General features: G+C 38.6%; 1 protein-coding gene across 2 annotated transcripts in view; it reads right to left on the reverse strand.

Moving 5' to 3' along the window:
* The window catches only part of COL5A2 (collagen type V alpha 2 chain), a 165,297-nt gene that overhangs the window by 97,419 nt on the left and 52,756 nt on the right, over nt 1-15,122 (reverse strand). Inside the window, exon 1 of one of the 2 annotated variants that reach the window (XM_042822468.1) lies at nt 4,527-4,993. The exons of the other annotated variant lie outside the window; for it this stretch is intronic. Within the exon in view, the coding sequence (XP_042678402.1) occupies nt 4,527-4,629 (103 nt within the window). The 5' untranslated portion in view covers nt 4,630-4,993. Of the gene's footprint in view, nt 1-4,526; nt 4,994-15,122 lie in introns of those variants that run through there. 2 annotated transcript variants of the gene reach the window in all.

Consider the following 15,122-nt stretch of genomic DNA (forward strand, 5'->3'; position numbering starts at 1 on the left):
CCACCTCCAGTTCTAACCACACTTAAGTCATACAACTTCCAGCCAGCCCAGAGAGAAATTTGGCTAAATACTATTTAAATGTCAAGAACTGCTATTAAGCAAAATTTTCTTAGGCACGTCTATAATAAAATGAAATTCATAATTTTTTTTAGAAGGTTAACATAAACAAGAAAAAAAATAGGCTTAGCTTTAAATTAATGTATATTACTAAACAGAACCAAACCTGCAATGCTTTACACGAACAAACCACCCCAATAAAATGTTGTCACAGTGAAACAAACTGTCAAGATAAAAGGACTTCACCACAGAATGAATTGTGAATGTGCCAAAACATGAATTAGGATTGAGAGAAAGAAATGACCATTTGGTTTGTAGTGAAATGATCTATGTATCTATGCCATGAAAACACCATGGCAAAAAAAATGTCTGCACTAACAACCATCACAGGTAATCCTTCAAAAAACAAAAAAACTTCCAAAAAAAACAAAAAACCAAGAACATGAGCTAACATAGAATGGCTTAAGACCCCAGTTGTATGGATTGCAGAATTTCTGAGCAAGAGCCTGCTCAGTGTGAGCAGGAGGAATCTTCTTGAGGACTCTGGAAATTTCTCCTCCCCACACTGTCATAGGCAGGGGAACTAACCACAAATATTCAGAAGTCACATCATGAGTCATCCCCCAAAGAACTGCTTTTTGTGGATTGCTGGTTTTGTTTTTTTGTTGTTGTTGTTGTTAATATAAGTAATGTGTTCATATTTTCTGCTTTTTTGGACCCATAATCACTTCTTTTTTCAGTTACCTGCAAAAATTAGACCCACAGTCATCGATAGCTACACACATACACACACTTTTTCCTCACTAAATGCACAGGTATGCATTTTAGCAAGTGATCTTCTGATCTGGAACATGGCGAAAAGAAGAACAAAGCACTATGAGATCCTCACTAATATAGTGAGTTATCAAGGCAGACTGTTTTCTCCTCTTTCATATCATTCTTCTAATGGAACTCTGAGGACTCCTTTTTAAGGTTGAAAGATCCACGAAAACCAAAGGAGCATCTGGTGTGCTCAACAATTCCCTTTCCTTCTCATAGCTGCAGAAGACTTGTTACTAAATTTCCAGTACCTGTAACAGAGAGGAGACTGTGCAACACATGAATTTTTTTCCCCCTGAAGATACTATCTCTGTTATTAGGGAGGGGTAGATGGTACATTTAATAGCCCCTATTCAACCAGCTCAGCTGTTTCTGTCTCCTCCTCCTTTGTAAGGTTTCCAGACAAATTGAAAGACCTGATGAATTCAAAGAGGTCAGAGAGGATCATGAATTCAGAGGGAATGACCCTCATTTGTTTGTTCTTGTTCACACAGTGGAACAAGAGGAAATTAGCTCAGATACTTTGAATCAATACTAGAGCCCACGCTGATCTCAGCTGATGTAGGGATGACACTACCCGAGCTGGACTGGGAAGAATAAATCAACCCAAAATTTTCAGACAAGAGCACGATTCAGAAACTAATGGGAATCTAATGACAAGTCTAGGAGTGAAGAGAGAATATAGGAAATTGTGGCATTAGACCACCACCACGATATGCCCAAACTGACTCTGCAGACAAATCCTTCTGAAGGAGGTAATTCCCACAGCTGCTGCTTCAAGCCAAGTTACCAAGAAATCTTCCATTAGAAGCGTGTTTCTAGTTTTCTTAAGTAATGACTCCGAAGAAAGCAATCACATTTACACTCTCAAGTGGGTGGGAAAAGATTCCAGAAGCACGTACTACTTCTGCTAGTTGCTTCCTGTATACTGAATCCTAAAGGAAGAAAACAGACAACGCTGTGCGTGTGGGAAAACCCTTTACCAAAGGTTCAGAGCTCAAACAATGCAATTTCAGCCCTCTTCTGGCTACTTATTCCATCTCTGAGCCTGTCTGAGCCCCTACAAGGAACATAGAACTCAGACCTTTCATTCCTAGGCATTTGTAGGGCAGGCTTCTTTCTCATGTAACTTTTTAATGGGCACATTCAAAGCCGTCAGACTCAAAATGACCAACTTTGCTGTACTAGACTTCAAAGTATCTGTTCTTCACATTCTGAATGTGCATTTTAAGGTGTGTGTACTATTCAGCACTGCCAGCCAAGTGCTCTTGAGCAAAACAGATTGACCTGCAATGGTTCCAAGAGAAAAAAAATGGATATAGAAGCTGACAGTACAACAAGGTAACTGTCAGAAAAAAAATTGTTAAGCAGTAATGCTTCATGCTTTTTTTTAAAAGCAATTTTACCTGCTTTATTGTTTTAACTTATCTATCAATATATGGATCTCACCTTTGCTGTGATAAACTCTGTGCTTCTGCAAAAGCTATTTCCTTCTTCCACTGTGATTGACAGAACCAGTTTCTAATTCTTCTCCTTTTTCTCCAGTGTTGGTATGAAAAATGACTGGTGTAATACCACTTCGCATACCTTCTGCAAGACTGATAATTTTTTCTAATTTTTGCTTCTTGAAGTGCCATCTTTGTCTCCCCACATACCCCTGAAATTAGTTTAACACAGCACCTACATTCAAATGACACTCACCAACTGAACGGTTAGAAGTGAAGCAGCTGCCAAGATGCAACCACTTGCAGCACAATATAACATGCACTACTCTGCACTGGTTAATACTGAAACCAAGGCAAATTAATGACCCAAACCTCCCCATTCAGCAGCATTTGTGAGCTTCTGTCAGGAACTACATCAGAATTATAACTCCCTGATTTACACACTTAAACCAGACCTACGTGCAGGATCTCCCTCCTCTTTGTGTCCCACCCCTCACAGCACAGTTTGTTTTCTTTTTGTGATTTCATTTTTAATATATCGAGCTTATGAGAAGCAGGTTTCTCATATAGACAGCTTTCTCACATAAACCAAAGCTATTTAAGGTCCCAAACAGGAAGATGAATGAGTGAAATAAGAGCAAACAGATGTCACTCAATTATTATGGTGTTTTCTGCTGAGTTACCACGTACCTCTCAGTTTCTTTAGCCATCAGCATATGGGAAGTACATCCCAGAAAGTGTTGCTACATTACTGGCTCATCCCATAATTTTCATAATAGCAAGCAACCTAATAAATGGCACATAATAACTTGATCCCACAGACATCTCGCATAACATTTGAACATCTGTTGTTTTGCTCCTCCCTCCACCCCCCAAATCTGAACTCCATATTTTCAGAAGTGTTTTCTTTTGTAAAAGAAAAGAAAGATCTATACTGTGGGTCTCCCTTTATGGCAAGTATTTGAATTACGCTCCCAAGATTATACCAAGTGCCCCCTCTACGGGACTTCTTAGACAGCCATGCAGAGTCAGGAGTGTCCTGCTTTACTTCAAAGAACAAAGTTTTCCAAACTATTGCACTGTATTAGTCACTGGAATTTGAAACCCACTCTCTGGTGCAATGCAGGGCATTACGAGACATACAGTTACAAGAAAAATCAATCTCTTGTAAATACGCAATAAAATAATTACAAACTGCACTGTAGGGCAACAGAGTGGCCTGTTTGGCATCTTTTCCAAATAACATCCAAAAAGGTAACACACAAGAAGCCTGGAAATCATTTTCAGGAGTACAACAGCAACAAACTGTCCTGCAATCAGCCTTCTCACATTTCAGGAAACCAACAGACAGCAAGGCACTCAGACCGATGAAAGAGGACAGTTAGTATAAGCTCTTCCAACCTCTCTCCTACACACATTCTTATTTAACTTCAGAAAAGATACAGAACAGCCTAGGAAAGTTCAAGTTGCACAGGTCGGGTACACAGCTGGCCAAACCTCCCGCTTTAAGACGGCTTGCTAAAAACCTCCGATTTCAGATAAGTGAGCCAGAGGGTGGGAAAGCACGAAGGCAGGGAAGGCTGTGTTCCATCACAGCCTGTCACTGGGGATTAAACAGCCTCTGCAGCCAGGGCCAGAGGGGGAAGGAGACAGAGAAGGCAAAGGAAGAGGAGAAAGAAGGAAACAAAAGAAAAGAGAAGAAAGGAAAGTGACATTTTTTTGTGTTTTTAAAACAAAGAACTTAAGAAAGCAGATGTCGTTTGGTGCAAAAAGACTCCACCCTGCACAGCTCCTGTGTTTACTTCTCCCAGCTCTGGTCGGTCTCCAGCCCCGGAGCCTCCTTCAGCCTCATCCTAAGTACTTTCTTTTGTTGCAAACTTCCCAGCCCCGCGTGTTGTTTGTGCCAGGCAGCAGGGTTTACTTCAGGGTGCTCCACAGCTGCATTTTGCATTAAATCATTCCTTCCTCCTCTGTGTTCACAGGACTGCGCGCCGAGACCCGGGAATACCAAAAAAAACCTCCAACTTTTACAACTTCTCTCTGTTTTCTGATTATATTCCCAAACTGCAAGCCCCAATCTTAGCATTTAAACCAAAAATCCCCCAAGAAGTTTTCCATTTCTCTCATTAACGAAGTAACGCAATAAGCACTCAGCATACAAACAAAAAGGAAAAAAAAAAAAAAAAAAGGAGAGAAGAAACTCACCAGCATCATAATCTTCCTCTTCTTGTGCTTTTATGGATACAAATAGCCCTAATAAAGCAGCGAGGATGAAAAAAGTTCTCTTTTCTACCCTGGTTGCCATCATGCCTAGCTATTAGACATGTATCCTCCTGGGCAGCAAAATGTGCAGAAATGGAAGGTTATTTTAGCACCATGAAGCCAGCTGGGGAATCGCTCCGTCTTTCAGCATCAGTCCTGGGACAAAGTCTGAGAGCCCTTTTTTTCAGCACCAGCTCCAGTGCAGTCTGCAAGCGCTCTTTTCAGGGGATGCAGCTTTAAATAGGAAGAATGCTGCCTCCACTTCTCTTCCTGCCCCTTTTCGGCTTGTTCAGGCTCATAATCATCCACTCCCTGCCAAGCAAGAATCTGATTGATGGTAAATAACCGAATCAGAGCTGGCTTCTCTCTTCCTTGAACTTTACTCTTTAAGAATACACTTGCAGGATATTTTCCTGCTGCTGAGCAGTGTGTGCTATGTCAGAACCATTTATTAAGAAAGTAAAGCATAATTCAGTAAGAAGCTGCCAGGAGAAAAAAAGCCCTGCTTTTGCCTCCGCACTCTTCCTGGGACTGAAGGGTAGAGCCCCACTAGGAGCTGATTCACTTATTAGGAACTTGATCCCTTCCAGCTCACTGAGAGAGGAGGATTTCCTCCCTTCCCTGATACCTGCCCCCTGCCTCGCTCCAGCTGTATTGGCAAACGTGAGTGCAGTCTACAGAGGGGCCACGGAGCTATCAGCGCCGCGTGATTTGGGAACCTGTAAATCATCTCCTCCCCCTGCCACGGGGCTCTGTATGATCTTTTCTCAAATGCTTACTGTACTCTATATTTACAGCCCTACCAGCTGGGATGACTATTGCAAAACTCTGGAAGGTGCTCTACACTTGAAGCTTCGTAATAACAGTCAAAATGATCAGATATCTGCTTTCTCCCTCACCTCTCCACCTAACAGAGTGACAACTGGAAATCTACCCAGACTCCAACCTCATATTTAGCCCTTGACAGTGCCCCTAAATTAGCATCCTAGTACGGGCACTAAGTAAATCTCTTTTTTGTGGATCATTGCAACTGGGAGTAGGATGCTAGATTTTCCTCTTTCCTCAGAGTAGACTGTCTGGAAAGGAAGCTCTATCACAAATCCCCTCCCCTTCTAAGAATGGAGTTGCCAATGCATGCTACAGGGAAATACAGATCTGTCTGCTGGAAGGTTGTTTTTGTTGTTGTTGTTTTTTTTTTTAAACTTCAGCCATTGCACTTCAAAACAATCCCATTGTAAATGAATGCAGTGAGATGTAAATCTCTTCACCAGGATTTGTACATGCTGGAAATAGCGGCCCACTCCGCTTATCACAATGGTATTTAACCCTTCTAAGTAATGCAGAGGCCTAACTCCTACGAAGTTTTCTTCTGTGCCCAGAAAAGGAAAAGCAACACCAGAACTTGTATAGAACTGCAGTTCTATATGAAATCTGCTCAGTAGGAAGACCAAAGATTATTTCACTGAAACAGAACAAAATAGGAAAAGCAAACTCTGTTTGCTTCGTGTCTGGACACAGTAACCACTGCAGAAGCGTAGTATCTCACAATCAACAGCACAGGAGCACAAACTCCAAGAAAAAGAGAGAAATACTGAAAGAATGCGAGTCATTGCAAGCAGAATCATTGGTGAATACCAGCTGAGAAACTCAAAACTCATTAACCAAAACTTAGTATCTGTCAGCCTGCCCAGTCATAGGTGAAATTCAGTTTTGACAGGTTCATGACTATTTGCAGTGGTTTGCTGGTCTCAAAAGTCACACGTTTTCGATATCATACTTAATCAAAGCTGCACCTCCCTTGAAAAGCTGTGGTTATGTGATGCTGGCTAGAAACACCTGATCTTCTATGAATAGAGCCAGACCTATCTTTGGCACTGATCTGTACACACATTAGCAACAAGAAAGTAGCTTAGGGCATAATCAAGCAAGCTGCTATTGCTAAATTGCCTCATGAAAATTACACATGGTAGAAAATCATTATATAAGTGAGAAAAAAGAACACATTTTTTAGAACCATACCTTCTAACGGTAAGGTTTCCCACAGATGGAAGAGTTCTATCATTGTTTAAGAACAGGAATATTAGTATTAATAACTTAAAAGGAGAAAGGATGAGAATACAGGCAGTGCTTTGAAGACTCCTCGTGCACACTGATGAAAAACCATTAAGACATACACATTTGTGAACTATGTGCTACTAACAGTAGGGTATTTACGTGAAAATTCTTAAAAGAAAGATGACAACTGCTCAGAGAACTCAGCTGAAAATCCTGCACCCTGCCTGGGGAAAGTTATGATAAAACTACAGCAGGAACTGACTACCATAGAATTAGATGCCTATTTGCTGGTAAAACTTATCATCAGCACTAGTAGCTTTGTCTTTAAGATTAGTTAAAAGGTGATTCCTAAGTCTTAGTCTGCAACAGGTTTGTAAATTCCTGGCGGACTTACATGAAGAATGAGCCTTACCATCATTACTCCTGATTTTAAACAAACTGCACAACAACGGCGATGACATTTTCCTCTCTACAGCTCACCGAGAGAAAGACAGACCTCTCCTACTATTTTAAGTACAACGTTTTTCCGAGGAGTCAGTGAGGTCAGCCCTTCGAAAAGATTCCTGTGGCAATATCTAGAAGTCGCTCTTCACATCCATTTCTGCCATCATCTCACCAATAAGTTATACCACATAATTACAACAGTTGAACAACGGAGAATAGAGAAGGATGTAAATGATTTAGCAAATCAATCCCTTTGTGCCTCCTTATAAATACTTCCTTTCACCATGCCCATACGTTTGATGAGCTTTTCAATTTTATTACAAGCATCACAACTCTACTCATTAAGCCTATCATTTTTAATTTAAACAAATTTATTTCTAGGCCTAACATGTATGATTGCATCACATTGGGCACAAGTGAGAGAAATTCTTTAGTTAGCACCATTGTAAACACAGTCAGACTAAACAATTAAGAGTGGGCAGATAAATAATTCCAAGTATGCACAGCAACACCTCCCCTCTCCTTGTCTCAATAGGGAAGAAACCAACACTGCATGAAATAATACCGTATATTTATGGAACAATTGCTCTCCAACCATTTTTCACTTTTTCCATAGTTCCTAGGATTCTGTAAGAGCAGAGGAATGTGGAATTTAACAAACTACGCTAAGGTCATGCATTCAGTAGAAGTAAAGCCAGATACATATTTTTGGAGCTCATTTTTATTCTGTGCCAAGGAAAACCTATACAGGATGAAAGTTACTTGAGAGGATAATCCAGATATCTGCCTCTTGGAATAAATTCTCCTCCAGCAAACTTCTACCTATCCACTGTTATATATTAAATATCAGGCATGCAAGAAACACAAATTTAGTAGACATAGACAGATACTGCGTGAGTGGTAGGGTTAAGAACTATCCTCTTTCCAGTATGTCTCAGTAGAGCGAATGATCTGCAAACACAGCCATAGAACCAGGCTCCTTCTACCAGTTGGAAATTCTCCACAATTGGATGCTCACAGCTACTGATTTATGGTTGATTTCTGACTCCCAGGAGACAAAAAAACAAAAAGATATATGCTGAAAAGATGAATTTCCAATGCTTCCTGCTGCAGTCAAGAGCAACCAGACGCTTTGAGGTTCGAAGTGTCTCTACATCAGGCAAAGGGAACAGCAACCACAAAAGCGTGTGCCTCTTTCAGAGTATACAATACTCTGAAATGTCTTCATGGAATGACAACTGTCACCAAAGCTGGGATGCTCCTGGAAATTTCCAGATACAGTAACCTGGAAAAATATATAGATAAATACTCCCTAAAATCCAGTCCATTGATATCAACTCCTACATTTTAGCCAATGAGTAGGACTGAAAATCGTATGTAAGGTTCAAAGTCGAATTTCATATCCAAAGCACATTTTGAGTGATAGATGAAGCTAGGGAATGCTATTAGTTAATTTTGAGGATTCAAAAATACATGAAAATAAAATGCATATGATTACATGCTTCAAATTCTCCAAGTCAGGTCAGGAAAAAAAAATAATTATCTTCATTTCTTTCAGACTATGTATACATCTGAGCAATTAAAACTTCAATATCCATAAAAAGCTCATTCTATTCAGTAGAATATAAGAAACTCTCACATACACAGAGTATAAACCTGTTTTAAATTCATTTGTACCGATATGATAAAAGTGAATTCATATATAAAAATCTAACGCTACACGTAGTATGCCAGACCATACTTTCAGTAGCAACATGAAATTAATGGAATTGGGGAAATTCAAGCTCAGGTTGAATTAAAAATATCTATCAAAAAACATGCAAGATTTTCAAAAGTGCTGCTTTTGAAGCACAGATTAAATCAATGTGGGAGTTATTATCAGATTTTACATAGGTAGTTAAACCCATGGTAAGCGCTCTTAGAAATTTCCACCTTGAATAATAGCTCTTTGAACAAAATTAGCCAAAAAAAGAAAGACATGCAACATTTTTTAATTTAAAAATATAGTCAGCATAAAATACTGCAGTCTTATTAAAGTTAACCATGAAAATTAACATGACTGAAATCAGATATGAAGGAAAAACATTTCTTTTCCTCTGCAGTGCGTTCACATTGTACTTTCAAGATTCTTTACTACATAGGAAATCTGTTTCCTTGTTTTACATTAGTTTTCCCCAAAGTAAATGACAAAAAAATCTCACATTTAAAATCAGAAAATGTAGTGGGAAACTGCAAAAAAAAGGCAATATAAGTGGAGAAATATGATGGTCCTTTTAAATTGGATCTTTAAAAAGACTAAATTCCAAACTGTACTGCCTCAAGATTCCAGTCTCCCTGCTCAAAAATCCACAGAAAAAATTACTATCAGCTAGAAACAATAAACCCTGTTACATCAGATATGTTGCTGCCTGTTTCCAGCAGAATTTTCCCATCAACTTTTGGTGTGGAGGTTTAAAAAAATTGAAGTCCTTTTGGAGAAGAGGGAATAAAGATCTCTTTCCTGCTTACGCTTAAATCACATAATGCTGTTTCACAGCTAGTTTTCATTTAGGGAAGTAGGATGATACTCTGCTTTAAACTGTTAGTGTGAGGTCTTGGATTATGTCAGTCATTTTGAGTTTGTTTTTGCTATGAGCAAGTCTAAACCTAATAAGCTATGTAAGGTTATTAGCACTGGCAGCCTTTCCTTCAGAATGCCTTAGTTAAATCAAACTCAACATTAGTACAAGGGGAAGATCAGGAATAATTAAGGGAAATCTTCATGAAGTGCTTCTGAAAAAAAAAAAAAAAAAAAACCGACTGTACTTATTTTTTACCTAGAACAGGAAGAATGGCATCATTATTGCAGTGTTTATTACAAATTCATTGTCAACCTAGTTCTCCTCTTCCTTAGAACGTAAACTGGCAATGAAAATATACGCCCATCAAGCCACACGTTTAAATAGCAAGGGCAAATGCTAATCTGCAATTCAAACAGGCACCAACAACCTTCATCTTCTTATTTTCTTCTAAATATTAAGTTTCTTCACCCAGGAATCCCAAGTGAGACACTTGGAGCTTTTTCCTTTACTGAAGGTCCATCATTTTTCTAACCATGGGTCTCCGTTAAAACAATGGGACTGTAAACATGAGTCTGGCTGAAAGTTCATTTTCTACCCTCTTCCGTTTCAGAAATAGGCTGGTTAGGAGCTGTGTAGGTGCTCAAGGTCTCATAGAGAGCATTGCAGTCATCACCTCAATACTTTATCCATAGGTTTTAAGTGATCGTATTTTTACACTCATTGCACACATTCCTTTGTTTAAAAGCAAAACAAAAAACAGTGTGTAGGGATATAACTATTGGGTTTTTTTGTCAGTCATACCAGACCCAAGAGCTGCTTTATAATGTTTCAACGGACCTTTGATGATTAGTCTTCATTTCCTAGTATAACATATCATTCCTTTAAGACATTAAATGCTATCCTTGTCTAGTATAAAATATATTAACTACTTACGCAGTTAAAATCTTATGCATTTCTTCTGTCATTTTTGTCAGCACTCTTTAATTTTAGTCTGTTCCATTTAATAAGAGCACGTAATCACCAGAGATTTCACCTTTCCAAAATATTACTGAATTTATTCTCAAGACACCTAAACATTATTAATGAGCTCGGTGAAAAGATGGGAAGATGATGTGCAGCGCGATTAAATCCTCATTGCCCCATAGCTTTATCAAAAGATGCATGCAGATGGAACTGCATATTCACCAGCATTTATTTGCAAGTGACATACCTAAGAGCGTGTGTCCTCAGCTACCGGAAGCAAAATAGCCAGATTATCACAACATCCTGCCTGAATCTGTGCTCAGTCCTCCTGATTTTAACTGCTTCAGTTTGTTAAGAAAAATGCGTGGTTTCCATTTCTCATGAACCAACATAACACTGGCTGCAAAAACAACATTGAACCAAAGCTCTATAAATATACTGGGCAATGGTTTTGTTTTCCTAATCAATAAACTTCCTTGACCTTCAGCTTTACAGTTAGTTCTGTGGAATGCAAACAGTCACTTAGTTGCGGCATACCTGGAAAACAGAGCATTTAAGTCCGTAGTAAAATCCCTACTAACCATAAGCAGCATTAAGTTCAGGACACGATCTTACACACAGTGCTGCTCCCAAGATGCAACCTGTTTCCTAGCAAAATAAGGATGCTGAAAAAAATTGTACATACTATATGCTGATTAGGAGAGTTGGCCTACAGATGGGATTTGAGAATGGCTAAAGAAACAACCATGCTCCAGGAGGAATTTTGGCATCACTGTAAATGTATGTTAAAATTAATCTTGAAGGAAAATATGCACATAGTGTTCCAAGGAAAGCTGATCATGCTCTATAGATTGAAATGCCAAATTATATAAACCCCAGGGTAAGCAAATGTACTGGAATTTCTCCGTTAGCTTTAAAACGAGATTTTTTTCATCAGTTGTTTCAGGCTGAGTCTGCTATTGACCAGGGAGCAATGGGAGGTCTGCAGGAGGAAGAATCTCAAGCACATGGGGCATTGGCATGCCAGCAGTGGAGACAAGTCCAACTAGATTTTCTCTTCTCAGGAGAAAAATGCTGAAGAAAAGGGCCAGAGACTATAAGATTTCTTTTTTTCTCTACAAAACCATATTCTTTTCTGCTTAGGAACAATATATACATCCATGTGAAACAAAGTGCCTGTGGCTTTACACAGGCAATGAAGTAGGACTGAAGGGATCCGTTTACACAGGTTATTGTTTCCCATGTAAAAGTCTTAGCAGATGTTTAGTGAATGTTTGATATAATGTCATATATTAAATTTACGTTTGCCAGAAAAATCTCCATTTTTAATCTACTGTTTTTTCTTTTTTTCCAATCCCAGAAAGTCAAAGAGCATTTCATTTTAACTCTAAAGCTAGGAAATGCCTGAGCTCTACTGACAAAAGGAATTGAGCTTGCTCAGGGTATTTTAGTGGAATTATTTTGCTTTTTGTGAGGTAAAAAAAAAAACCACCACAATATTTTAGGTAGGTATCCTTGACACCACACCGAAGCAGCTACCATGCCAAAGCACCACAGAAAGAAAAAAAAACCACATCAAGACTAAGAACATAAAAGATACTTAACAGAAAAGAAAAATAGCAGCAGCCGCAGAAGGAAGTAATAGATGAGAGAGACAAATACAGGAATCAGCATTTGTGTACAGCAAGGATGTAAGATTTGAGTTTATGCATCGCACTCACCCCAAACTAATACCAGGAGAGAAAACAAGGCATTTAAGAGCTATAAGTCTAGCAGTGTGAGCACTGATGTCATCATTACAATTAGAAGGCCAGGACAACACAAAGTAAACGTGAGTTCAGTTGCCTGGTTACTTACGCTAGACTCAAATACAGAATGCAAAACAGATTTATTAAAAAGAAAGGTTCATTCTGCCTCTTTTACTTTTCCATTTCCTTTCCACTCTGTCTTCTTTCCAATATTCTATCACATTTATGACTCTTATTACATAAGGATTTGAATACATATGTGGAGCACATCTCCCACTGCTTTTAAAGGCTAAGTGCTAATTGGAAACATAATTTACTCAGAAGAAATCCGTCAAGACTACACTTAATCTTTGCTGTGAAGAAGTGTTAACTGAGCCTTTTTAGGAATTTTCTGCCAGAACCAACCATGAGATAGGCTTATTTTCAAAGCTATGGCCCATCAGCAAGTGGATTTTCATCTGGTTAATGGCTTGAAACAGATTGTTGAAGGAGAATATACACCCTCTGTACTCACTGATGTGTTTTATTTTGCCCCAACTGCTCGATTTTACAAAGTATTTCAGGAAACCAGCTTGATGGCCTTTGAGAGATGATCCTGAGATCTTTAAGCAGTTATTAATGCTTAGAGACCATTTTACATTTCCTCAGAAGCTTGTCTTATTTCTCATTAAAGATGCTTAAGCTTCTTGCGATAGATAGGAACTCACAAACTGTCTCCAAACTCCTGATGGTAGTTCAAGCAGCTATAAATAATTAAATTTTACAGCTCTGCAACACACGACCACAAACTTACCTTGTAACGGGAGCATCTTCTACTCAAAAATAGGCTGATTTAAACCAGAGATAAGTAATCCCACAGTGTAGGGACAGGATCAGTCTTTTCTCTGCATTTCTCAGGTAACAGTGCTTTCAAAATACTTAGAGCTCTTGCTAGAAATGAAGGGTTTGCGGAAAGGATCCATATTTAAGTACTTAGAAAATACTACAGCATGTCATGCAACTTCCTTGAATCTTGCAGAAAATAAGTTTACACTCACATCAGTTCAGCACAAACATCAAGTCTATTTAGAATGCAGCACAGAGCAAAGCTTGCAAACTTTGTTATACCCAAGACAAGATGATGGTGAAGCCTGCAGATACTTTTCAACCCATTTCTACCACCTAATGAGTTTTCCACGCAGATTCCTGACCTAATCTCCAGCACAGTTTTCTTCGGTGAACTGACGAGCGGCGCCCATCCACCCAAGCCTCCCCTGCTCAGTGAATGGCACAGCCCCAGCTTTCTAGGTCATGGGGCACATTAGAAAATACACCATAATTTGTATTTGTCATACTTCATGTCCACTTTATTCTGTATCCACTTTATAGATTTAATTGTCACAAATTCTCAAATTTTAGCTGCCTAAGCTTTATTCACTTAATTGAAGCACAAATACATCTGCAAAAAAAAAAAAAACAAAAAAAAAAAAAAAAAAAAAAACACACAACCTAAGCAGCATAGGTATGAGTTAACCCCACATTATCTATCTTGTAATTACACTTGTTACGGACTTTTCATGTAGTTTTCACATTTTGATTATGATATTTCCAAAAATCTTCCATGTTACTTTCAAAATGATTATTTCACTTCATTTAGTAGCACATACTTGATGTTTCACTGAATTTAGGATACCAGAAATATTTTATTATAGTTGACTATCCTGTGCTTATATTTAAACATCTCACATACTCTGTATAAAAGACACGTGAAAAAGTTACTTCAGCCTCTTCCATGTACTTCCAACATTGTCCCCTACAATAATTGTCCTGTTAGAAAGATCAAAGCACAATTTCTGAATGAACAATGCTTTCAAAGAGAAAGCAACAGATGCTCTTGTTTAGTGTTAATAAGGAAAGAGCTTATCTAAAATCGTCAGTGGGGAAATATTGGTGGTAGGTGAGCATCCAAACCACATAATCTGGGAGGTCTTATACAGCCAAGGTGATTCTATGATTCTGTAACTAGAATACAAGATGTTATTATTCCATATATGTTTACATAGTTACCAGTAGGTAACACGGCAGCTGACATACAGTCAGTGAAGAAGAATTCTCTGCGTTTTTCAACCGCTTTGTGCAGCTGTTTTTGTAGTTACATATAAGAATAAGAGATGTTTATGAAAGCCAGCCCTAATCTACTGAGAATAAAGGAAAATCTTTGATTTAACATCTTGATATCATTTATTTGGATTTAAGAAGTCTGCAACAATGTTTCTCCAAAGGAAAAGCAAACACTGATTAATCTCAGCCTTATCTTGAAAGAGTCTCTTCGAAATAGTTGTCAAAACAGTCCTGAACCCCTCAAGATTTTTTCTAAGTTTAGTTAATTTATCTCTTCTCTATTCTTTCAGCCTTTCTGAAAACCTTAGACATACTTCTGTAAAACAAGCTGTCCTGAATCATCTTGTGAGACTATTCTAGTACACAGAAAATGAAGGGGAGACAAGATCAAAAGGAGATATTCCTTATGTCTCCTCTGTGACATCTGAGAACTTATTCTCTATAAGAGAAGTCAGGGACTCCTTAAGAAAATACCTTTTTTTTTTAAAGCTGTGTAATAAATCCGCCTCCAGTCAAGGTGGGACATTAATCAGAGAGGGCTTGTAGCACTGCAGCTCAGATATCCTAATTCTACAAGAAAAGTCAGCCCACTGCACTGCTAACATATGTCCTCGAAAATGACTTTCTACTATGTCCAGAGGCGTGCAACCAGTACGCCATATTCAGAC

Source organism: Centrocercus urophasianus, unplaced genomic scaffold, assembly GCF_019232065.1.
Source record: "Centrocercus urophasianus isolate 14NV4802_14NV808 unplaced genomic scaffold, USGS_Curo_1.0 seq_20, whole genome shotgun sequence".
NCBI classification, from domain to species: Eukaryota; Metazoa; Chordata; class Aves; order Galliformes; family Phasianidae; genus Centrocercus; species Centrocercus urophasianus.